Here is a 25812-nt window from a genome sequence, read left to right on the forward strand (position 1 = left end):
GTTAAGGGAATTTTCTTTCCTTGACTTGCCAGCCAGCTCGCTCTCTCACACTGAGAAAATACGCTCCACAGCACTTTTTTTTTTAAAAAAGAAAACTTTATGGGTTTTTCCTCCATTTACTTCTGCTCGCATGAGTTGGCTTCAGTTGGGACTGCTGAGAACAGTCTCATTCCCTTGTAAATTTACATCTGGATGTGTGTTTTTTTTTCCTTGATGAAAAGGTTTAAAGGAAATTACCTGCACAGATCTGGATTACGCTGGTTCCCTTGGGCTGTGCGTAGAAAGCCAGCCTTTTCCTCCAGCCTATCAGATATTTGATAAACGCTCTAGTTTTTTAGGGTTTCTGCATCAAGGCAAGGGTGAGCTCCTCCCCTTGCCCTGGCCGCCATATAAAGTACCCCGTTTTTATCTCCCCCCCCCAAAAGCCACAACCGATTCAAGGCGGTGATCTTAGTTTCCACGACTGGATCAAATGGCATTTCAAATGTGCTCCCTGCCTGAGGGTGCCAGTTTAAGCACAGCTGGAATATTATACAGATGTCTGTGATTCTCTTAACCCCGTGTTTGCTTTTTATAAATCAAAATCAACCTGGACAGGAGGATGAGTCTGAGCAGAGGAAGCGTGTATGGGGGAAAGTGTTGTTACCCTCCCCTCCCGCAATTGCGCCACTCAAAATACACCTCCCCTTGATTTTCATGCATGAAACAAAAAATACAGGTCCTTATTTTTTTCCATATGTTGTTTCTCTTTGCAGGGAAGTGAAGGATGCAGTTTTGACGTCAGTATAGCCTTACAGGAAGAGGTTAATCATCTTCTTCCCTATCTACCCAAGTTCATAAGCTGCCAGACCTTTGCTTTTAGTTTTTTTATATGCAGAGTAAGGAATGGCGGTTCGCCAGCGTGAAGCTCAGAATCATGGAGACTGCTCTCGGGAGACAGACAAACCAGGATTGGCATTTTCAGTTGTACGGGGCACACCAAAGCCTTGGGTTTTGTTTTACAGAGCAAAATTTCAAAACGTTCCTATTTTGATCTACAGTTCTCAAGTCGATCAGCACCCATTATCAGTGGACATGTTGGCTGGGGGATTCTGAGAGTCGTCGTAAAAAAAAAAAACTTCTCCAAGCACAGAGCCACTTCAGGATCCAGAGTAGCCTTAAAGTGAAAGCTATCTGTTGTTCCAATGAGAGGTGTCCTCTTCTAAAACAAGTAATCTGTCCTTTAAGATGAAACAGTGTGTATTCATTCTAATGGGACCCCATTCTGGAAAAACAGAGTGAAATGGAAGTATCTTTGGTCTCCCCGTACCTCTTTTATAAATGTCTAAAATTACTGACTTAAATCCCGTTTTAGGTTGTCCAGCCTATGAATGATCAGCTCTTTCTCTCTTTTTATGTCTTTCAGGTTTATTCAAGAGATCGAGCATGCTTTGGGACTCGGACCCACCAAACAGTGTCCACTCCGGGAATTTCTCACCATGTATATCAAGAACATCTTTCTTCACCAAGTCCTGGGAGAAATCAACAAGGAAATAGAAGGTGTCACCAAGACCACTGACCCACTGAAGATACTGGCCAACGCAGACACAATGAAAATGCTTGGGGTGCAGAGGCCTCTCTTGCAGGTAGCGCAGTGCACTTCCAAAAGGGGTTACCCACTCAGTCTGGGGTGTAAAGGAAAGACCAGGAGCACCTCACCTTCTCTCGTCTTCCTTTGGCGTTGAACTCACAGGTTGCGTCCAGCTGGTTCCCATGCTTACCATACTGTTCAGATAGGTGGGATTTAGTGTGCAGTGAGGCTTTCCAATCTGTCCTCTTGTTTTTTTATAGCCTTCCCTTGCTCAGGAAGATTTGTGTGAACCAGGCTGGTGCAGATCTTCATGCAGAGCTTTGACATCAAGTGGTGTACTGGGTGCAGTGGTATAGTGGATCCATGGCTCACAAGGTCAGAGAGTCTGGAATCACCTGCCGCCTTATCGTGGGTTTCCCTGTTCCCTCTAAACCTAGTTACAGTTCTTTTTATAAATGAGAGAGAATGGGATTTTCCCAGGTGTAATATATAGTTGTAAGTTATTCTTGGTGTAATGAAAAGCATTTGAGTGGTTTTGTGTGTATGTGGAATGAGCAATTTAGAGCCGCAAACTTTACAAAAGCCTTGTATTTCAGTTGTTGATATGCACCGATCCAGCGACTTGCATTTGGTCTCTCCTTAGGGGGATCTGACGCTATGAGCACTTGTACTTCTGAAGTGCGCATGACATCCCCTGCATAGGTGATGGTAGAGGAGGGCAGGTGAGGAACGCACCAAAGAGAAAACATTTCTATATATGATCGTCATGCAGCTTGGACACTTGTGTGTTATAGCTGAGAGAGAACCATGGATGTTGACATGGGTCAGAGAGAAGATAGAGCCAGTTAGAGTGTTATGGGTTGAGACTAGCTTCGTTTTATAGAGTCTTGATCTTTTCAAAGAGGAAGAGTTATTCTGCACTCTTAGATGCAATCATTCTGTCTTTGAGACTGTTTGTGTGTTCTGAATGAAAATTGCACCCCGTTTTGACCATGTCCAAGGTCATTTTATAGTGAAGCAGTTTATCTTTGTGATTTATGATCTGGAATCCTACTGGTATTACCAAGACAGGGTAAGCCACTCCTTTGACATCTCGTGCACATTGAAAAACTTAAAAGGGTTGCCAGTCAAGTTGACTTGACTGCAAGTAACAGGAAATAAATTTGTGAGGGTGCAGCTTCTCTCCCTTTTTCTTTTCTAGTGACTTGCTCTTTTGTGTGGATTTGCTCTTTTGTGTGAAGGCAGTCATTCCCCCCGCCAATGATCTTATCACTAGACCAGCTGTTGATCCCACATACTGAATTTCCACTCATGGAAATATGCATTGGCCATCCTACAATTCATTCTGATAAACCCTGGAAATTTTCTGGTCTTTCCTTGGAGAATTTGACTGCTAGTGAAGGCTATAAGAAGGTTATGGAACTCGAGAGGAACCGGGTGGGGGGCTTGTTGAGCCAAGCTATTTGTGAGTCAGGATTTCAGGGATGCTTCCACAGTCACACCTTTCCTTCAGTTGTTCAGCCAGCGCATGCCAGTCAGAACCTCTGCCCTTCATCCAGGAAGAAGCCTGGGGCAGGCAGCCTGGGCAGCTTCCAGCATGCAGGCCATTGTTAAGGTAGGGTCATCCATTGGGATGAATGCGGAGCCCTTGGCATTTACTTCTTCCTAGACCTCAGACCCGGTAGGAGGTATCCTTGATGCAACTGTTGGACATCCCAAGGCTCTTTAAATAGAGGTTTGATTCCCTGCTGCTCTTGAGAGAAGTCTTCCCTTTGGATTCGTCATGCGTGATAGGAAGCAAGTCTTTTTGACAGAGGCCTTATGGTAGCGGACAGTCTAGCAAAACTCAATCTGAAGGCTACCCGCACAGCTGCTTCTGCCTTAATGACTTGACTGAGATGATGAGGCTGTTGCCGGGATGGGCTTTCTCTCCCACTTCTGGAGGAGAGAGATCACTTGTGGCTCTCCCGAGGAAACATTGCTGCCAGCCATCCTGTCCTCGTCTTGTCAAACGGCTGTACGTTAATCAGATGGATGCTGCTGATGAGTGGCGTTCAGATGGCTCCCGATGGCAGCCACGTGAGTTTTGTTGTTGAGTGCCATAAACAAATGAGTTTTCTTTCAGGTCCATTTGCAGCCATAATCAGAAACGATTAGGCGGCAGTTGTAACCGATCAATCCTGCATTCCTTGCTTCTCAAGGGTGAGCATGACCTTTGAGGCTAGAGTGGAAATACTGATCAATAAATAATGCTTTGCAGCCGTGTAGTAATTTTCATCCCTCTCAGATGTTCTTCTCTGAATATTTGTGCACATATGTGCACACTCCCTTTAATTTTCTCTCTGCCTTCATGCTTGGTAGCTGAACTGAGACACCAAGAGGGAGTTTCACAGCCACTGTAAGCTCAGATTCAAATGCAGTCGTAACTCAAGGCAGTGCAGAAGACTCATTGAGAAATATGGGTTTCTTTATTTCTAGGCTCACATTTTTCCTGTTGGCCCCTGTTTTTACCCTGATAATAAAATAGGAGATACAAAACAGCACATTTTAAGTCATATTTACTAATTACTGATAATTTGCACTGTTCAGTTCTGCAGAAATGTTGATTTGGTCAAGTCTTTTTCAGATTTTTTTAAAGTGAGTTGGGTGCATTTACTTGGACATCTTGGTCAGAATCCTGTCGGAAGAAATTGCATGCAGAATGATAATTGCACAAGGAGTTCCCTGCTCTGGTGGGGTGTCTTTTGTGCAACTGGTCATGAGCTGGTTACATAGAATCTTAGAAAGAGAATTATTGAGCTGGAAGGGGCCTCTAAGGCCCTCGAGTCCAACCCAATCCAAATCAGAGCAGACCTGACAGATGGTCGTCCAGTTTTCTCTTGAATGTCTCCAGCGCTGGAATGCTCACCAAATCAGTTGGTGAGCCAAATTTGGAAATCAGATGCATGGAAAACATCCCTTCAAAGGTGGGGGACGTTGTGCAATTTGCTGTTCCATACATGCTTTTTTTCCAACAAGATGCTGGAATCTGTTATAAACTCAGGACTCTAAAGTACCTCGTTGTAGTGCTGAGTGAGATGTCCTTCAAACTGGAGAGCACTGGTGTGTGCATGGCCAGGGAATTGCAGCATTCCGTGTTAGTTTCCTAGATCCAAAATGAAGACACCAAGTAAACAGAAGGCTTCCTCCATAGTGGCAATTCACTGAAGCCACTATACAGTATCCTTAAAACCTAGGTTTTTGGAAACACTCACATACACAGCCCATGTGTATGTACGTGTATGTATGTATTTTTATCAGCACCTTCTGACATTTAGTTTATACCCAGCTTTTCATCTGACCCGGCCTCAAGACACACACTGTGTGATGGATTGCTTTAATTAGCCCAATGGCACAGATAAGCTTGCCTTCACAGGGCAGACCTTGTGCTCATAAATCTTCATTTTTACCCATTCAGCCAGATCTGTGTGGTTGTTCTCTTCCACTTGACCACATCCAGGAGTTGTTTAGCTGGAAATGGCCCAATTTTGTTTGTAGGTATTTCTCAGTAAAGCATCTCAGCTTACATCAGAGCAGAGAAGGGCCATGCCCAAAATTTTGAGAAGAGGGTTGGCCCACCTGGCTGGGTATCCTTTCCACGCCAGTGTATCCTTTCAGATGCCACAAAGAAATTGACATGGTTACTCAGTGATCTCTAAAGGCTCCTGTCCTTCCTTTGTTGACCTGGTCTACCAGCCACAAGTTGCCACCATTGATTCAGAAGACTAGTGGTGCAGATCATGGAAGAAAGAATGGCTGCATTGTGTGTTTCCTTGTGAACTTTGTACTTGGATTGCACCAAGGCGGTCAGAGAGTTAGGGGAACTGCTGAGGAGAAGTCTTCAATAGCTCAGAGGGGATTGAGCATCGAGCAGCGTTAGGCATCAGCATTCTAGAAGCCCTCCTCTGCCTACCCATCATTTCCCTTCCTATTAATTTGTTTTTCCTTAATCACTCTTTCTTCAGCAATCTCTCAGATGTTCGAAAAACCAAAACTCTTGACAATGACATGAAATGCTCAAAAGACAGTGTAGCAGAAAAAAAGAAAGAGGTAAAGAATTTGGGAAACTGCCTGAGAAAACATGTGTTAAGTTGTCAGTGGAATTTGTGATCATTCACAAAATCCTCAGGAACCCCTAAATATCAAGATGTCAGTTGGGCTATGCCCTCTACCCTACGATAGGCTCCACAGAGTGAACACTGGCCACTTTGTACATGCACAGACAGCATATGCTTATTCAGCAATGGATGATTCCCAGCTGAACATGTAAGCTGTATTGTGCCTGAGCTGGCATCTGATAATATTATACCGTATTTTCCTGTGTGTAAGATGTCCCCATGTATAAGATCACCACCACCACCACTTTTCTAATCCAAAATTAAGAAATCAAAGTGGGGCTTAGCAAGTGTAGGGAGAAAGGGATCAAAGTGCTGCAGGATCGCTTTGATTCCTGCTTTCCCCTCCGCTTGTTTTTGTTCTTTCCTCAGCTTACTTCCGTGTATAAGACGACCCTCAATTTTTAATCTAAAGATTTTAGGCAAAAGTATAGTCTTATACACGGAAAAATGCAGTAATTCAGTTTGCAGTTCTTTGTCTACTGGCTTATTCACACTAGTATATCATAATTTGCCTAGAGGTAAGCAGCATGGTGCTTGCAACTGTTTTGCACGACACCTCTCGTCAGCCCTAGCCACCCTGACCAAAAGTCTGGATTATAGACTTTGCCATCTAAAAGGCCTGGAGGACACCGACGTGGCCTTCAGTTGCAATCGTCCCACGATACATGTACGTGTATGTAGGTTTGAATCACCTGCTAGATCTTTGTCACAGGCTGGCCAAAATCCAGTTGGTGATTTACACTGGAGTAGGAGAAATAACATTCCTCATTATGAACAGTTTCTGAGTGAAACAATGGTGTTGGTTCGCACCTGGCAATCTCTGAAATAATTTCTTGTTATTTCACTTTTATGCAGTGTTTTCAAAATTGCAACACGGGCCACCTTGGAAGGTTAGACAGCATTACTTCCTCCTCTTTTTCTGCATGTTTTACCTCTATGGAGTGATGAGAGTTGCGAATTTCTGTGCACCCTAACGCCATTTCCATTTTTAATGCTTGCACTATGAGGAGTGAAATACAACTACAGGAGTCGGAACCGGTGGCAGACAGAACGCCTTCTGATAGATTCCACAAGTTATAAAATGTCTGCCACTGTTTAGTGTCTGGTTTCCCTCACCATTCTTAACACACATAATTATACCAGATTTTTTTTTTGTAAAAAGCGTAAGGTGACAGCAGACTCTTGCAGAGACAAAAGCAAGATTAATCGCTTCTCAAACGGAAAGCTGAGGAAGTTGTCTTCTGAAAGGACCTCCCTCCAACACCCTCCCTCCCCCCCTCGCACAACGTGACAAGAGAGCGTTCAGGAGGGGAAGCTCTGAAAGAGCAAAGACTTTCAGAAGAGAGGAGTTTGCCACTTGGAGAATAAAAAACCAGGCGGAAGTTGTGCAAGTACCATGATCTCCGCATTCATTCCTAACATGTTGTTGCTAAATTATATCTTAAAGAATGTGAAGCCTGGCAATTAAGCTGCTTCTGCATCTTTGCTGTGGTATATAGAAAATAAACTCCTCTTTTGCCGGAAAGATGACGCATTCATGTGCCTGCACAGCTGCCTGCCTCTGTGCTGTGATAGTGTGTGGATGGTAGTACAAAAATCCAAAAATCACAGCGGCATTTTAGAGACAGGCATGAGTGAATTTAAGATCAGTGGATTGAGCAGCCGTGGGTAGCAATAGTGATGCTCCCACATCGCCAAGAAAGGGGGAAAGTTTGAACCATAAGAAAAGGGGATATTTATGTATTTGAATATGATAATTGCTCACTATAGATGCAGCAGGAAAAGAGGAAGACCAAATATGAGGTGGATTGACTCCATCAAGGAAGCCATAGCCTAGAAGTCACTCATTCATAGGCCATTAATTCAAAGGCAGTTTGATGCCATATAGCAACAATGTATAGATGCACATTTAGAAGGAGTTGTTGTAAATTAAATGGAAATACAGTATATCTCCCTATAGTAATGAACACTGGGTGATTTTTGAGTTTGCTGCCCATGGGCTTTTGAAGGGCAGCTTCCAGCTATGTGCATCTTTATTTTCATTTTTATTAAATTGTAGACTGCCTTTATGGGCAAAACCTTCTTTGAGCGGCTTCCGTGTGCCCTAAAACAATCTTAATGTCATTTTCATGTAGACATGCATGCCTTCATTCTTTCACTTGTATATTTTTTATTAAGACTAAAGGGTGCACTTTAAGTTTTCAAGCCTATTTAGCTCTGCAAAAAGGTTGGAATCAAAGAAAAAAGAAAGAAAGGGAGGGGGTCAGAGAGAGCAGGAAACACAAGAGAGACTCTCTATGCAATCTCTCCTCTAGAGTTTAGCCATAACCAAAATCCTGATCAATTCTGGCTGTACTGAAGTTTACTTTTAGTGACCCTTTTCTCAAATGAAACCTCAGATAACTATCAGAACAGTCTTCAGAGGATACATAGGACACATGCAATAGAGAATAAGCAGAGGGAAGTATTTGTTAAAGTGGGCTGAAGCCCACCTAGGCTTTTGACAGGTTGGCCACAGACTCTTGACCAAGGACCTCATAAGAGTCCTCGGGGCACATGTCACAGCTCCCCAGCACACAAACAATTCCATTTTTTAGTTAGAAGCAGCTGTTGCAGTAAGAGGTCTGCATTCAGCTTCCTTGTGGTTGTTTAGTTGTTAAGTCGTGTCCAACTCTTCGTGACCCCATGGACCAGAGCATGCCAGGCCCTCCTGTCTTCCTCCCGGAGTTAGGTCAAATTCATGTTGGTCACTTCAATGACCCTGTCCAGCCATCTCATCCTGTGTCGTCCCCTTCTCCTCTTGCCTTCACACTTTCCCAACATCAGGGTCTTCTCTTCTCATGAGATGGCCAAAGTATTGGAGCCTCAGCTTCAGGATCTGTCCTTCCAGTGAGCACTCAGGGTTGATTTCCTTCAGAATGGATAGGTTTGTTCTCCTTGCAGTCCAGGGGACTCTCAAGAGCCTCCTCCAGCACCACAATTCAAAAGCATCAATTCTTTGGTGGTCAGCCTTCTTTATGGTCCAGCTCTCACTTCCATACATTGCTACTGAAAAAAACCATCGCTTTGACTATGCAGACCTTTGTCGGCAAAGTGATCCCTCTGCTTTTTAAGATGCTGTCAGCTTTCTAGGTTTTCAATAATCATATATATGATTGGAGGACCAGGCCCTCCAAGCCCAGCCCTCCAAGGCTCAGGTTTTGGCCTGTTTGGCCCTGATTATTTAGAAGCTAGTTTATGCCAACGAAAACTTGTTCCTCTTCAAGATGCCACAAGGGTTTTCGCGTTTGCTTGGATTTTTGTTTATTGATTATATTGGTTCTGACAGATTTGTGTTACGGTTTCTCATAGCCACCCTCCTAGTATTAGTGGCACTTGTATTTCTGCTTCTGATGGTTTCTTCCTTCTTTGCTCACATCTCATTGGTTTTGCACCCACTATCTTCCGCCCAGCATCAGCAAAGCCTGAAACCTCACTTCCACTGTGAAGACTTCGAGGAAAGGAAACTCCTTTTGACCTCTCCAAATGACTCTGGGAGAAATATATGATGCAAAGCACTGCACTGTAAAGGTGCTGTTTCCCTTGTGAGAGGTATCCATACAACGCCAGCTCGTTGGCATGGGAAAGTGGTGGGACATTGGCATTGGGATGCTGCTTTCTGGAAATGCACAGGTTCTGTGGGGGAACCATATTGATGTTCCTGGAAGGGGACAGCAGAGCAAAGAGGGGCACCCCATTGGGTTACAAGCAGTGTTCAGAAGTGAGGGGTTTTTCCAAACATGTTCCTCTCTGTTCTTGTTGTTGGGGATTTTTATTCCTCTTCCGAAGAGACGCTTGAAATCTGGCATTCCTGGCATATCTGCCTTGAATCACCATCAGTAAGGCAGGTGCTGACTTATGGCAAGCCACATGCGTAGCCAGGGCTGCAAAGTTTATAAGAGAAAGTTGGTGTGGTTTGAGCTTTTGACCGTCTCGAGAACGAATGGCCTTTTGGTGGTTGTGGAGGAAATGAGCCCAAAGGTTTTCCAATAACACTTTGTCCCACTCACAGCTGTAGATCATGCCCTCTGTTGTAGAAAAGGCCATGAAAAGTCCAGTCCTCTTGACAATATGTTACTGTCGCTTGAGTGTCTCATTGCCAGCTGTCTGGGCTTTGATGACATTTGGGGAAAAGAAATGTGGGGAAAGCGTCTGGCCAGTATAAATAATAATCTGACCTTAAGAACTGGCCGTGACAAAAGTCCAGAAAAGGTTGGCCAGATGGGCCAAGATGCCAAGACTGCTGGCCTTGAGGACAGATGGAAGAATCCTTTAAGCGCATCATTTGTTCTCTAAGGGCCAGGCCACTTCACCCAAAAGCTCTGGATTAAGCTTCCAGGTTGTCCAGCGCCTCTGGGTGCTTCTAGCTGCCAGAGATGCTGGTTGTCTATGGCGACAACCCCTCATGTCCTAAGCCTTTTGTTTGCCCATGGACTTGCTCGCTCGGCTTCTGATAATCATAGTGAGGGGAGAGGACTGAGAAAGATGGCTTCTCTGTCTCTGCAGCTGCTCGGAGGCACTTCCAGAGTTTCTCACCTTTGGCTCTCATTTTGCTAAAGAAACACGAGGACATAGGATCATAAAATAATGAAGTTGGAAGGGGCTTATGAGGCCATCGAGTCCAGACCCCCTGCTCGATGCAAATCAAAGGATACCTGCCAGGTGGCTGTCTTAAGTTTGTCTCGATTGCCTCCAGTGTTGGAGCCCTCACCACCTCCCCCTGAGGTAGTTGATTCCATTGTTGTACTGCTCTAACAGTTAAGAGGTTTTTCCTGATATTCCCCCAAAATCTGGCAACCTGTAACCATTGTTGTGTCATTGTAGTTGTCGGGCTATGGATGATCCACCCTGAGAACCACTGGCAGGTACACGTGTCACTTAACCATGTGGTGGTACGTTTTGCATGCCAAAGTCCAAATGCAAAGGTTTCCAAGGATGTTGCTGTCCTTGGCCGTTGCAGCGAAAGCAAGAAGGGGACCTCGGTGGCCCCTCAAAGACCAAGGTGCTTCCTTTGGCTTTCGAGGGCTGTAGCCAACTTTCCTCTGCCTCTGAAAAAGTGCACGGCAACCCACAAAAGCGTATGCCGAATGCCACTTTTTAGTCCTTAAAATGTCACAAGGCTGTTGGTTGTTTTCAAAAGCAAAGATGGAACGCCACTCCGGTCTTGAGCGCCACCCGGTTTCCCAAGCTCCCATATGGTGCCAAGTGACTTCTGGATTGCTTCTCTTTATTGCCACACTGCGTTTGAGAAAAATGCCTTGCATTTGAAGATGAATTACCCCCATTCCAAGTTAATTTCTGTTTCCCAGCAGGACCCCAGCTGGACCCTGCTGGGTTTGGAAATGCCGCTGATTGGGTAATGGATGAGCGCTTTGCGGATGGCTGTACCCACGCTCGCCTGGTGCCAGCTCGCCTGGTTCCCCCGTGCCCTTCATTTCCCGCTTTGCAGCCAGCGTCCCTCGAGCTAAATGGATTTTTTTCACAGGACAGTAACTTGTCTGCAGTTAGCATGGGGAGGGGGAAATCATGTACGAGCAACACAACAGAACGGAAATGCTTACTTTGTGAAATCCGCCACGGCCTGGGAGTTCCGTAGCGCAAGATGGGTGGGAAGCCATCTGCTCTGGTAGCAGACATAAATCAAAAAGGGAAAGGCCTGACATTTCTTGGGGTTCCTACATGGTTGGAATGCCTGTGGAGTTCCATGGATCATCGCTTGGGCCCGACCCACTGGTTGGGTTACAGCCAGGCACCTTAAAGAACTCAGCATCACCTGACTAGGCCAGACCAAGGCTCCTTCAGAGACAAGGCCCTTCCTAGCACTGCTGCTCATGAGAAAAAAAATAAAGTGGCCCTTGGGCAGATAAAGATAGGGAGAAGAGAAGGCAAAGGGCTCTAAAGATGGGCCAGGGGGTGGAAGGACATGGTGGTACCCAGGGAGGGGACAAAACCTTCACGCAGAGCAGATCCCCTCCAAAAGAAACTGGCATAAAGCTTTCCTTGCACCCGCTGCAGGAGAGGGGTGGCGTTTGGTTTTGTGTCTCCCTCTTGAATCCAAGAGGGAGCCAAAATGCCTCCCGGACCCACAGAGGTTGCCCACGTTCTTCCATTAGAAGAGTTGGCCTAGCGAGCTTGGGAGTTGTAGTCTAAGAACATCTGGAGGCCCCAGGGTTGGGGACCATTGCTTTAAAGTGATTCTGATTATGCAGGACCTGCTTGGTGTCTAGTCTCCTTCCACCTAGCAAAATCCTTTTTAAATAAAGGGGGCCAGGTTACCTTGATGGATGTCACAAGAACATAAGAACCCCCTGCCTGGGTCAGACCAAATGCTTCTTTAGGCCAGTATCCTGCTTCCCCCAGTGATCATCCGGATGCCTCATAAGGAAGACACCATCGTAACTCCCCTTTCCCACTGCTTGCCCCACAGGGTTGGCCTCTGTGTCGTCCAACCATCCTACCCTTAATACGCCAGCCATGTGCGTTTTAGAAGTTAATCGGGGTTGACCTTGATTAGTGCTTAGATGGCCGGACAGCAGAGAATACCAGGGTCTCCACCAAGAGGTAGGAAAGGAACTCATCCCAGATCCAGATAACCTCTGTCAGTTATGGTTGATTATCTTTGGCCAAATCTAGTCGCTGGATGAACCAGCGGTCCGGCTCAGTGTAAAGTCACTGGCAGTATTCCTAAATGTTGTTGTTGGTTTTTGCTTTTTTGTTTTTTGGCAACTGCTGCTGCCTGGGGAGGGGGCATCTCTTCTCCCATTAGGTGCAGCCTGTTTTCTGTGCACCTCATCCTGAAAGCACAAGGGAGGAGTTGATGGTAAGCTGATTCGCTGAAGATCTTGTCAGAGTAATTGATTACTGCTGCTGACGGCAGGTGAAATGACACAGAGTGGAACCAGCCTGTATGTATCGGGCACCCCTGTTGGGTCAGGCCAGGGCGCTCCCCTCTGACATGTTGATTTATATATTTGCAGCTCCCTTCCCAGCGGGGGCTGCGTCCCATCCTGGGTCAGCGGAGAGCGCGGCTGTATATAGACCCCCTTCCACACAATGGCAAGTGGGGGGGGGGACAACAGAGCGTGTTTTCCAAGGCGCTCTGCTCTGAAATTAATGATACGTGGACGCCAGCAGGAGGTTGGCGAGGAAAAGTAATTACGACCGCTGAACAAACAAGGGAGCTCCCTAGAAGAGCTCTATCGTTCCGCTCCAAAGAGTGCTCAAAGCAGCTAATCCAGCTTTCCGTGTGATGTATTCTGGGTAGAGATTGAACAGGTAGGGAGATAAAACAGACTCTTATCTTAACACCTTTGCTGATGGGAAGGCCCGTTTTCCTTTTCCTCCGTGTGCCTTTTTGACAGGAGGTGGGCTCAATGATCTATAGGGTCCCTTCCAGCTCTGCAGTTCTAAGATGATGATGATGATGATGATGATGATGATGATGATGATGATGATGATGATGATGATGATGATGATGATAGTGTCAGCCCAGGGGCAACCTACCCCACAACACTCAGCCCACAAGCTTTGGCATAATGACCCCCCCCAGGTCTGCGGCCCCTCCCCAAGTTTCTCAAGCCCCAGATGGTGTGGGTACAGGTGGGAGGCACTAGAGGAGGGGCGTTGCAAGGAAACTCCCCCTGGGTGCAGAACTCAAGCGTTCCTCCCCCATGCACAAGGACACCCTCGGCCAAGTGCCTTTGAGGACCGCCAATCCTTCCTTCGCGTGATGTGTCCCCCGTGCAGCGAGCCTCCGTTGCGGCCCCCAGCGCAGGCGAGGCTTGCTGATTCTTTTTAACAGGTTGGACTGCAGAATCAATTCCTGTCACTCACCAGTAAATCCGCAGGAACAGGATTATGGATCTGGATCCTTCTTGCAGTGCTTTAATCTTAAAATCGATGCAGAGAAGGAAGCCAGGCTTGCGGCCGGGGGTGTGGGGGGGAGAGAAGCCCGGAGCAGAGAAGCTCTAACTTTGATGAGCTTTTGCAACTTTACATGCAAAAGTGTCCGACTTGCCGTGCCCTTGTGAGGAGGGGGGGGGGGAGACAGAGAACACTTTACTTTTTCGCCCTTGATAGCATCTCCTGCACGGAGGACTTTAATTCAATATGCAAACTGCAACCAGGCCGTAGAAGAGGCTTCGGCCCTTAAGTTCTCATCCCTTCTGCCATGGCTCAGGCGAAGGAAAGGTGGGCAAGTAGGCCAGCTGCAGGCAAGGTGCTGCACAATTAACTATGGTGTCAGGCCATGCAGCTCTCTGGAGCAAAGGACCTGGAAAAGGGAACCTTGGAATGAGGATTGGGTCTGTTTTATGATTGACCGTTATTGGGAGAAGTAAGGGGTAGGTTTCTTCGCAAGCACACCATTTGGACATGATACAGGACATTGCATGACGTGATGGGCAGATTTTAATATTATAGGGCCAGAGAGCGTGTTACAGTGGTTGGGATGCTGAACTAAACAGGTGTGGAACCTGGCCTCCAAATCCCTGCTTCGCCTTGTTGAACCTGCCATCTCTCTCTGTCAGGTTCTCTGCTTGACTTTCCTCACAGGGTCTTGTGGCAATACCCTTGGGAGATGGGGAGTAGAGAACACCTTAAGGTCGTTGGAGGAAAAGTGGGGTAGAAAGAGCAACAAGTACATGAAAAGACAAGAGGAGGGGGCCTTGGGGCCCAGAGAGCTTTTTCACCGCGTGCCTCAGTTACAGAATCCCCTGCCCAAAGTCCTAGCAATAATACTGCCTTTGATGGTTTTAAAACGGAGATTTCGTAAATGTAAGGGAGGGGACGGGGCAGCCCTCATCCCTTTGCCACAACCTCTGTGAACACCAGCGAACGTGGTTTGTTGGGGAAGAGTCTCCCACTGAATCTATCTGTCCTCTGTGTGGCAGGAGAGGTTTACCTTTTTCCAGGCAAAGAGATGGGAAAAGTTACATTTTTGGACTACTGTTTCCAGAATCCCCCCAACCACCATGGTCCATGTTCATGCTGGTTGGGAATCTGGAAAGTGAAGTCTCAAAAAATGTGTTTTTTCCTATCTTTAGGGAGGTTGGGTGCCAAACCAGATGCTAGGATCCCTCTTTCGATCCAAGAATGCTCCTCTTCTGTCTTCCACATAGCTAGAGCCGTTTCTTGCAGAAACAAACAGTAGAGACTGTGTTTCATATTTTTTCCTTTTCTTTCTAGTAATCTTTTTATTACAGTTATTATCCACTGGTGCTGCATTGCTGCCGTTCCATCCAGACACCTTTTGAAAGCGTAAAGTGTCTACGTGTGCCTTTTATCCAAGTGGACAGTTCAGAGTGGCGACAGTAGGGTGGAAACAGGAGGTCTGCTAATCCCACACCTTCTCTAGATAGGACCAGCCTTTGGTGGAACACATCTGGTTCTGCAGTGCATTTCCTGCGGGAAGCCCACCAGCTCCCAGATGGATGAGTGACATCTTGTAGTATGTGGAATCTGTCTCTTTCAGGGTCAAACTTAAACAGTAACTTCTATTCCTTTCCAGCAATGGAGCTTCCCTTAGTTTGTCTGAGCATGTATACTAAAAAGAAAAAGAAAAGCATCATGGTATCTTCTCATGAGAAGAGAAGACTCCCTGGAAAAGACCCTGCTGTTGGGAAGGTGTGAAGGCAAGAGGAGAAAGGGACGACCGAGGATGAGATGGTTGGACAGGGTCATCGAAGCGACCAACATGAATATGACCCAATTCTGGGAGGCAGTGGAAGACAGGAGGGCCTGGCGTGCTCTGGTCCATGGGGTCACGAAGAGTCCGGACACGACTTAACGACTAAACAACAACAACAAATCTTCAAAATAAAAGAGAATTATTTCAGTATCAGCCTTTGCAGTCCCATTCCTCAAATACATCATGTCTGAGAAATGTGAAAGTTCACACATTGAAATAAGCTGGTTAGACTTTAAGGTGCCGCTTGACCCTTCTGTTTCCATGTTTGGTGTACATCTCTCAGCTTTGTGAATGGGCCTGGCTTCTTTAGAGGTCCAGCTAGAATTGGCTGGGAAAAATTGTTCTGCTTTGTCCAAACTGTGTTACATTCTTCATTTTCTTTGATGATTTGTTTCCATAGTATTAATTGTGCCATCAAAACAATTCCAACTTATAGTGACCCTTTCCAGGGTTTTCCAGGTAGAGAAGACTCAGAGGTGTGTTACCATTCCCTTCCTCTAGGGGCAGCCTTGCGACTGTGCAGCTTGCCCAAGGTTACCCAGGCTGGCTCTTCTCCAGGGAGGCAAAAGGGGGAATCAAACTCCTGACTCCCAGCTCCATAACCCGATGCCTAAGCCACTGGTTCTTAACCTTGGGTTACTCAGGAGTTTTGGACTGCAACTCCCAGAAGCCTTCACCACCAGCTGTCCTGACTGGGGTTTCTGGGAGCTGCAGTTCAAAAGCATCCGAGTAACAAAGATTAAGAACTACTGGCCTAAACCACTTGGTCTAGTTGGTAGCTTTTCACATTTCCCCCCTTTTACCTTAATTTGTTCAATAAAAACAGACATTCTTCCCCAGCATTGATCTTGATGTGTGTTTCAAAGGAGAGTGAAATTCCCAAAACAGAAAAGGGAAAACAAAACTCTTGGCTTCAAAGCCAAAATAAAAAAAATTAAACTATAGCCTTTTGGTTTAAACCGAAAGCCCCCATCCCATTTGGGATTGTTATTGTGAGCTGAGCCAGGCAAAGGATTGGGTGGTGGTGGGTTGAGAAGCTGATCTGCCAACGGTCTCTCCTCTCAGTAGAACCCATGCCTAGTGCCGTCTCTCCTGCCAAGAAATTCTCAGCATCCTTTCTTTGCCTTCCTTTTCCCCTTTTGGTTCCATTAACGTCCTCACCCTCTGAAATCCACCGTGCCCCCTCCCTGATGTCCTTTTTTTAAAAAAACCTCTTTAAAATGTACTTGTTTCAGCAGGCCTTTCAAAATGTGCCAAACTGAGATCTGAGTGTCCTAGCCTTCCATTTAATTGCTGCCCCTTTAATCTTTTGATGATGGTTTACATGTTCTAAATGCTTTAATTTGTTTTATTAATTAATTCAGTTTGTTGTTTATGTTGGCACAGATTACATTACATTATTGTTTTTTGTTCATTCTTTGTTAAACTGCCCAGAGTAACCACAGGGTTAGATGGGCGATATAAAAATCTAATGAATCCATCCGTCCATCCATCAGTCAATCAATAATCAATCAATAATCAAGCAGTCAGTCAATCAATCAATCAGAAAGTCAGTCAGTCAGCCTTCTTCCACATCTCTTTCTAGGATGTCTAGCCTGAGTGTTCCAAACAATCTTGTTTTCTTTCACAGCATATATTTTATGTGTCGTGTGTATGATGACTAGAGTGTGGCGCGATCAAAGTGAATGGTCTGAAATATTCTACACCTAACTTTCCTGTTGTTTTTTTTTTTATCCAACCCAGAGCCTTGCTCAGAATGGCGGATACATAGTTTTTAAACATATATTTATCTTTACATTTTTACATCTTGGATTTTTGCATATTTATTGGTTCTATTGTTTTTAAATTTTGTAATGCCGCCCAGAGTAGACCCAGTCTATAAATTATTTATTTATTTATTTATTTATTTATTTATTTATTTATTAATAAATAAATAAATAAATAAATAAATAAATAAATAAATAAATAAATAAATAAATAAATAAATAAATAAATAAATAAATAAGGCACAGTCCTAAATTTATTCCTTTTTAAAATACATATTTTAAATGCATTTCAGTTCATATTTTTTGAGTCACGAACTGCATCAGACAATTGAGAATGGCCTAAGTCAGTGAATAACTCTTGCGAATACAGTGGGGTCTTGACTTGAGAAATTAATCCGTATTGGAAGGCGGTTCTCAAGTCAAAAAGTTCTCAGGTCAAATCTGCATTTCCCATAGGAATGCATTGAGAACCATTTGATCCGTATCTGCTCTTTTCCATCCATAGAAACTAATGGGAAGCTGCTATTCTGCCTTCGACCACTAGAGGGGGATATTTTGTTTCTTTTTTTCTTAGGTCAAGAAAGGTTCAGGGCAGGCAGGGAAAATACAGTCCAGGCAGTCCAGGACCAGGAAGCCCGAAGACTGTCTCCCAATCCACTCTCTAAACGCTGGGAGGAGTGAGGAAGCAGACAGGCACCCTTTTCACTGGCCAACAGTTAACGGAAAGTTCACATTTTGCACTTTCCCTGCCTCCCACATGGTTTTTTTCAGTTCTTAACTCGAATCTAAGTATGTAAGTCAAGTCAATATTTTCCTGTGAGAGTGGTTCTTAAGTCAAAATGTTCTTAACTCGAGCCGTTCTTAAGTCAAGACCCCACTGTAGCATGTTAGCTTGGGAGGTAAAGAGGGCATCCATGACATCGATGTTGGCAAGTCTTTGGGTCTGAAGTCCAAGTCTGAGTCTTTTTGGTACCAAGCCCCAAGTCCAAAACTTTGGTGCCAAGTCCCAAGCCCCACTTCTGAGTCCCTATTAAAAGTAAGCTTCCCCCCCCCCCCGAAAAAGGGAAGGGTGGGTGGGTTCTGAGTACAGAACAAGTCATTAGGGGGGAAAACCCCAAAAAACCAAGTTGAGTCACCAGTGCAACTGAAGTCAACTTGTCATTTAGTCCTGCGACTCCTGGTCAGCTGGAAATGGAATCCATCAATACCCCACTCCTCGAAAATTTCTGCTCAAAGGGTGTTCCTTACTCTGTGGCCTGCTGGTGCCTCCCATTGACTAAGGGAGGGGAGTTTCTGTTGTCTTTGAGTCTGGCTTGTTCCCAGTTCGGGAGAGGCAGAGTCTGATGTCGAAGAAGCCACTTTTACGGGATCGTCCTTAATTGTTGCATTGAAATGTCATTTTGTTTCTTTGTTTGGACTACTGTTCGGATGCTTAAGAAATGCCTTTTCTTAGCTAACGCTCGCTGTTTTCCATCTTTCTGCTCCCTCCCCGAACCCTGTGTTTGCATTTTCAGAGCACGGTAATTGTCGAGAAAACGGTCCAGGACCTCATGAACCTGATGCATGATTTAAGCGCTTACTCTGACCAGTTCCTCAACATGGTGTGCGTCAAACTCCAGGAGTACAAGGACACTTGCACCACCGCCTACAGGCAAGACCTGCTGTGTGGGAGGGGGGGGATGCATGGAAGACGTTGTGACTTAATTATTATTACTAATGTGATTTATAACCTGCCCTTCCTTATGACAACCCAGGTCACATTAAAAGTGCAGTTAAAATCATAAATTACAAATACCCGAAATCACAAAATACAGATTTCTAAGATTGCAGATGTCTGAAACCTGGCCGGGGGGGGGGGGGGGGAGGAAAAGACAGTAAAAGCAGCAAGGAAAAGCTAAACGGAGCATGTACGTATTCCCTGAACACTTGCTTAATCATTACGCTTTTCTTGCCTAAAAGACCAAAGTGAAGGACAGCCTGATCTCTAAGGGATGGGAATTCCAGAACGTGATACGGAAATGAATGTGTTGCCCTTCCCTGTGAATAAAAGCGAAAGCATAGAATCATAGAATAACCGGATTGGAAGGGGCCATCGAATCAACCCCCTGCTCAAGGCAGGAATCCAAATCAAAGCAGATCCTACATGTAGTTACCCAGTTTTCTCTTGAATGCCTCCAGAGTTGGAGCGCTCACTACCTCCTGAGGTCATGGGCTTCCTTGTCATACTGCTCTAACAGTTAGGAAGTTTCCCTTCATATCCAGCTTAAATCTTTCTGTAACTTCCTGTAACTTCAGCCCACTATTATGTGTCCTGCACTTTGGAACAATCAAAAACAGATCCTGCCCTTCCTCTGTAGGACAGCCTTCCAAGTATTAGAAGTGCGCTGTCCTATCTCCCCTCCGTCTTCTTCTCTCCAGGCTAAATGTGCCCAGTTATTTCCATCTTTCCTCCAAGGGCTTGATTTCCAGCCCCCTGATCATCTCTGTTACCCCCCCCCTCTGAATTTGTTTCAGTGTGTTGGCATCCTTCTTCAAGTGTGGTGTCCAGAACATTTGGGACCTTCTTGGTTAGAAGAAGAAGGGTATGGTAGTAATCTTTTTTATTATGGATAATGTGGATAAGATTGGGTAGTAAAGCCCCCCCCTTTCCTCATAATAATAAAACTTATGCAACCAAATTGATTGGCAGTAGGATCAGGGGATGCTTCACAGAGTGTGTAAGTAATTAATTAAACAGGCTGTCACCATAATCAGAGCTTGGGGGGGGGATTGGATGATGACTCACAGAAGTCCCCAGGTGGCGTGGGAGTTGTGTTTCAAAAAAGTAATTTTTCTGTATTCTGTCTGGTGGGAAAAAAAAGGCCCGCCATGTGCTTTTCAGTGTCCTTTTCCCCGTTGTCACCAATTTGCCAATTCAGCCTTTTTTGGCATTCCCGTGAGCAGTGGCCATCGTGATCCTCCCAGTCCTGGCTGCAGTGCAGGACTAAATGGGGAACGGGAAGAAATGAGGTGTGTGGAGGAAACAGAGCGGGCAGACGAGGGAATTCCCTGTGCCCCGCTGGCCACTTTTCCTCTCTTGCTTCTGGCCTCATTCCACCATCCCTTCCCTACAATCTTTTCCCAGGAGCCGGCACCTGCTGTGAAGTAATTAGGACAGCCTTGATTTTGATGACCAGTTGCTGATTACAGAAAGAGGAGATAAAAGAACAGAGAAAGAGTGCACGGTTTGCTCTGCTAGTTTGCTAGACATAAATAGAAGCCATGTTATTGTTTCCATGTTATGGAAGAACTTGCAGGGGTCTCAAACTGTGGCCCTCCAGATGTTCTTAGCCTACAGCTCCCAGAAGCCTTCAGCACCACCTCTGCTGGCCAGGATTTCTGGGAGTTGAAGTCCAAGAACATCTGGAGGGCCACAGTTTGAGACCCCTGACTGGGAGCAAGAGAGTGCTCTGCTCACTCTGTGTATGTGAAGCAGAGAGAAGGTGGGAAGTAGATCAGGAAGCATCTTTATCCCAAGTTAGATCATTGAGGTAAGTTTGTCAAGAGTTCTCAACCCATTCATCTGAAAACCTGCAACTTTTCGCCTCCAGAAGGCATTCTCCACTAGATTATAGCCAAAGCTTAAGAATGTGACTTTTGGGGGCTATGCACCCCAGAATACAACCCATCCAGAATGGCCTTCCTATTATTTTTCCACCCATGGTTAGAATTGTGCTTCTGCATGAAGCAGCTTTACGTGGCGTCCAGCTAGTACACGTCTCACAAGCCCTGCTAACTTGAGATCCTTCTGTTTAAAGATGACCCTCCAGGTGTTCTTGAGTTTTAGCCCGTCCAGTGATCAGAGCTAACTAGAGTCCATCAACTTCTGAAGTCCAGTTGGATGGCTGCAAGTACCCCACTCATGCTTTAAGTGGAGATCCCAAATGTATGATCCCCTAGACATGGTGCGTGCATGGCATGTGCTCTATGCAGAGCAAGAGCCATCTTTCTGGAATTTAGGGCACCAGAGCCAAATCGTCCCCTGCTGTCCATCCTGAAGGTCTCAGATTTTGACACTGTGACTTTGAAAATGGAGGATTCAGGTCACTGAACCCTGGAATATTTTTATCCCTAGATGCCTCCATCTCAGTTTGCTCCAGGGACCTCCAGACCTTTCCCCTAACGAAAGGCCCAAGACACATACCTATGCTTGCATGCACAGACACACACACTCAACATTTTATCCCCCAGATCTATTAGCAGCCAGCCATTTGTATCTTGGAAGCGGCTGAGGTCTGGATCTGCTCCATCACCTCCAGCAGATGTCTTTATGCTCTCAAGGCACCGAGCTGTGCAAGGACCAGGTTTTTCTCAGCAGTGCCCTGTCACCTGTGCTTATATTCCACCCATCGCTTGCCCCCTCCTGGGAGCCAGATACAACCGAGCGACACAGATGGCTCCATTTGTGGCCCATTGAGCCAAGAACTAATTATGAGATTGTCACGCTGGTGGTAATGATTAACCCTGTTACTGAACGGTCGAGGTGGGATGCGCTGCTCCTTGTGGGGAAATGGATCCTGGCATCACTTTCAGATGTATATATTACTGAAACAGTGACGTCTACGTTGGCTTGGGCCTGTTGTGAGAATGGCTGATGGTCGGATTCCCAAAGATCTCCTGTATGGAGAATTAGTGCAGGGAAAGCGCCCCAGAGGGAGACCATAGCTGCTATACAAGGAGATCTGCAAGCTGGATCTGAAGGCCTTAGGAATGGACCTCAACAGGGTTCAGCCAGGAGGCAGGCGGTGCATCATGGCCTCTCCAGTTTGAAGAGACCCTTGTCCAGCAGGCCGAGGCAAAGAGGCAGTCACGAAAGCAGCAAACACAGGGAGGGAACTGGACAGGGGAAAGATTGTATTTGTCTTCAGTGTGGAAGGGATGGTCACTCTCGAATTGGACTTCTCAGCCACACTAGACGCTGTTCCAAGACCTCCATACAGAGCACGTTATTCTAGTCTCTCGAGACTGAAGGATGCCTAACTGAACTCTTCCATCAGTGATGACTCTTCCAGCGTCCAATGAGGTACTAAATCTCTGCCATCATACCTTTCAAAGTGTCTGGCACTTCCCCCCAAGTAATCCCCAGGTCAAGCCATCACGCTTTCCAATTCATACAGTACACGTAGACTGCCATAAAGCAACGTGGTAACCTGGCTGGGTGTACAAGGAGCCACCAGAAGCAAGTGTTATATGGAGCAGGTGACACCCGCTGGGTGAGAGATGAGCAACCCGGGATCCTCTTCTTTGGGGGACTGATCTTTTATGGACCACTTGCTGACAGCCAGCAAAGCACAAGCTGCCAGTAGACAAGGTCAGAGAAGAAAAGACAGTGACCTCTCTTCTCCCTTCCTCTTTCTACTACATCTTCCTAATCTCTCAGCCGTGATTTTCTTCCTACCCCCCACTCACCCACTTCCTCTTCCCTGGCTTGAGGGTGCTAAGGACGAGGCAGCTCTCTCTCCAGTGGACTGAATGGACCACTTTCAGAGAAATAAAGCCAAGGGCCATGTGAGATCAAGCCAGCAGCTGCGTGCAGCTGTGCGAGTCCAGTGTCGCCCACCGGGTGATATCCAGCCATGCCATGACGTTTCACATCGATTGGATGCAGCTTAGAAGCATGGATTTCTGGGATTCCATTTCTCTCTCCTTTCCAAGATGGCTAGTGATCCCATTGTTCTGGAGTATGGTCTGCCCCGTTCCCTGTTGTAGTGAAATCCCTTCATTTGCAATCCCAGTTCTTGGAAGGGGAATATCAGCAACGCCTCCCTCAGCTACGTCAGGGAGTGACGACGATGCTCCTTGTTGTACATTTGCTTTCTGTGAAGGAGAGCAAAATTCAAGGCCCTCCGAATGGAAAGAGCTTGTGTGGCACCTTTCACACAGGATCCAAGCAGCAGAGGAAATGCTTCCGCAGTACAGTACCCCACACATTGGAAGAACACGTTTGTCAATATCTTAACCGCTCGGAGAGGAGCTGAGTGCGCTGGGGCAAAGCAAGAGGACATTGGTCATTCTGCGTCGTTGGTCTTCCAAAGCGATCACCATCGTGGTGTGTGCCTCTCTCCCTGGGGTTGTGAGTAGGGGGGCCTCACAGGGGTGCCCCTCGCCGAGGGCTAGGTGACAGCATCTTGGAGCAGGGGGGGAAAAAGGAAGAGGGTCCCGGACACAGGAAATGAGTAGGCACTTCCTGCTTGGAGGAGAGAGAGAAAAACATTGGGCACAGTCATCTCCACGCTCATGGAGGGAGTGAAGAGACTCCTAAAGACAAAATACAAAAGCTTTTTTGGGGGGGGGGAACTAGGGGGAGATGAGAGGCCCCTTGTTCCCCGCAGATTGCACTTGGCCTCCTCTGAAGCAGAGGAGTGTTTCGATGGGTCTCTCTACCATTAGAGGCATTTGGAGGGGGGGCTATGTTCCATGACACCAAGACTGGACTCCTAGAGAGGACCCAGCAAGCGGTCCAGGTTATACAACAGACTATCCGTGGGTTCGTCCATCAAACTACACAGCTCCAAACAAAGTTGATCACCAGTCTGTGTGGCCTGTTGTATGACCCCTGTAACTGGAGACACGGCTCCTAGGGATGGAGGCAAGCCACCATCCCTTCATATTGGGATGGAACGGCAGCAGGAGTGCTCTGGGGAACATTTAATTATTTGTCATCTTTGTCATGACACAGTAGCTTACCACAACCCTCCTGTTTTTTTTTCCTTTTGGGTTTTTTTCTTTTCTTTTTTTTTGGGGGGGGGGCTTGAATTATTTTCCTTCTCCAATTTTAAGGCTGCTTTTTGTGACCATGGAGAGAGTATTGCCAGGGCTTATGCCTAGGGGCTATGTAGGATAGAACTAACCTACCTCTGAGATGTGAAATTGAGGAGGAAATAGTTGTAATTGTTAGACTGTGAAATAAATGCCCTTGAGAAGTTACAGCCTCATCGCTGTTGTCATTTCAGAGTTGAGTAGTCAACACATACCGGATCATGTAGTCTAGCAGATAAGCCTTCGTTGACAAAGTGAGGGGAGAAATGGCCTAATTCTTATGATGAGCCTTGAGAAAAGAAGACTGAGGGGAGAAAGGATAGCATTTTTCAAATACTTGAAAGCTAGTCTTACAGGGGAGGGACAGGATCTGTTCTTGGCAATACAAGAATGCAGGACACATAATAAGGAGCTCAAACTACAGGAAGCCAGATTTTTTTTGCTGAATATCAGGGAGGGAAAAACCTCTTAAGTGTTAGAGCAGTACGACAATGGAAGCAATGACTTCAGGAGGTGGTGAGCGCTCCAGTCCTGGAGGTATTCAAGAGAAAATTGGAACCATCTGTGAGATATACCATAACTTGGATTTCTGCCTTGAGCAGGGGTTGGACTTGATGTCCTTAGAGGCCCCTTCAACTCAATTCTTCTCTGATTCTCTTCTATCTCAGTCTGTTATATCAAAATGCTAGAAGGAAGAACTAGGTTTTCTCCAGTATAAGCTTGAGAGTTATTTGTCATTGAAGGTGGGCTTTACTTTTATCTCCTTTTCAATTTTACATTGGGTCGGCGCAGCCGACACATTGATCGTTGAGGAAGTGGGAAAACACATTGTTCTGAGCGTGGAGGTGAAGGAGACAGAGATTTGGCTCCGAAAACCTGCAGAAGTTTTTGTTTCTTCATTTTAAGGCAAACAGCACCATTTTGCTTTAGGCAGATTAAACTTAATAACTTAATAACTGTGAGATGGAGAAGAAGAGTTTTTCCCCCCGAATCAGCGAGTTGATTAAAAGATGGTTGTTGTGGGTTTTTTGTGTGTTTTTTTGGCTCTTTTTACTTGTTACTTCGAGAATACATTGATTACAAGACTTTGCAAGTTTTGGAGCTGCACAGAATTCTTCATCAACATAGAGGGTTCTCAGTTATGTATTCGTAATTGTCATGGCATTGTCTGTACTCCCTAGTACATGGCATAGGTGGGCAGGCTTGTACCACAAACTGCATATTCAGCAACAGGGCCTGGGTAAAAGATACGCACCTAGGATTAAAGAATTCTGAGTCCTGGAGTTCCTCTGGATTACCAGAGTTTAATACAACTCACAGTTCCTCCGCTCTCAACAGTGGTTCTCTCCATTTTCGACCACAATCCAAAGTGATGGTTCTAACCTATAAAGTACTAAATGGCTTGAGTCCAAGCTTTCTCAAAGACCACCTCTCCCTTTATGAGCCTGCCCAGGTGTTAGGATCATCAGGAGAGCCCTTTCTCTCGGTCCAACCACCTTCACAGGTGCATTTGGTGGGGACACAGGAGAGGGCCTTCTCGGTGGCTACTCCTAGACTTTGGAACTCCCTCCCACTGGAGGCCAGGCTGGCCCCATCTTTCCTGTCCTTCCGCAAACAGGCAAAGACCTTTATCTGCAGGCAGGCTTTCCTTTAGTGACCGGCTGTCTGTCTGAGAGGTGTTTTTGAAAACACCACAAGAGGGGGTTCATTTTGCTGATGCCGTTGTTAAATATTTGGGAAATCTTTGGCCGTTCGGCTACCCAGAGACCCACCAGCTGGTAACTAGCGTGTCAG

General features: G+C 46.0%; 1 protein-coding gene across 1 annotated transcript in view; it reads left to right on the top strand.

The window, feature by feature from the left end:
• Nucleotides 1-25812, top strand: part of EXOC4 (exocyst complex component 4) — a 432390-nt gene that overhangs the window by 349034 nt on the left and 57544 nt on the right. The window contains exons 11-12 of the mRNA XM_073002480.2: nucleotides 1406-1625; nucleotides 18735-18871. Coding sequence (XP_072858581.1) covers nucleotides 1406-1625; nucleotides 18735-18871 — 357 coding nt within the window. The remainder of the gene's footprint in view (nucleotides 1-1405; nucleotides 1626-18734; nucleotides 18872-25812) is intronic.

This window comes from Pogona vitticeps, chromosome 5 (assembly GCF_051106095.1).
Source record: "Pogona vitticeps strain Pit_001003342236 chromosome 5, PviZW2.1, whole genome shotgun sequence".
In the NCBI taxonomy this organism is placed as follows: domain Eukaryota; kingdom Metazoa; phylum Chordata; class Lepidosauria; order Squamata; family Agamidae; genus Pogona; species Pogona vitticeps.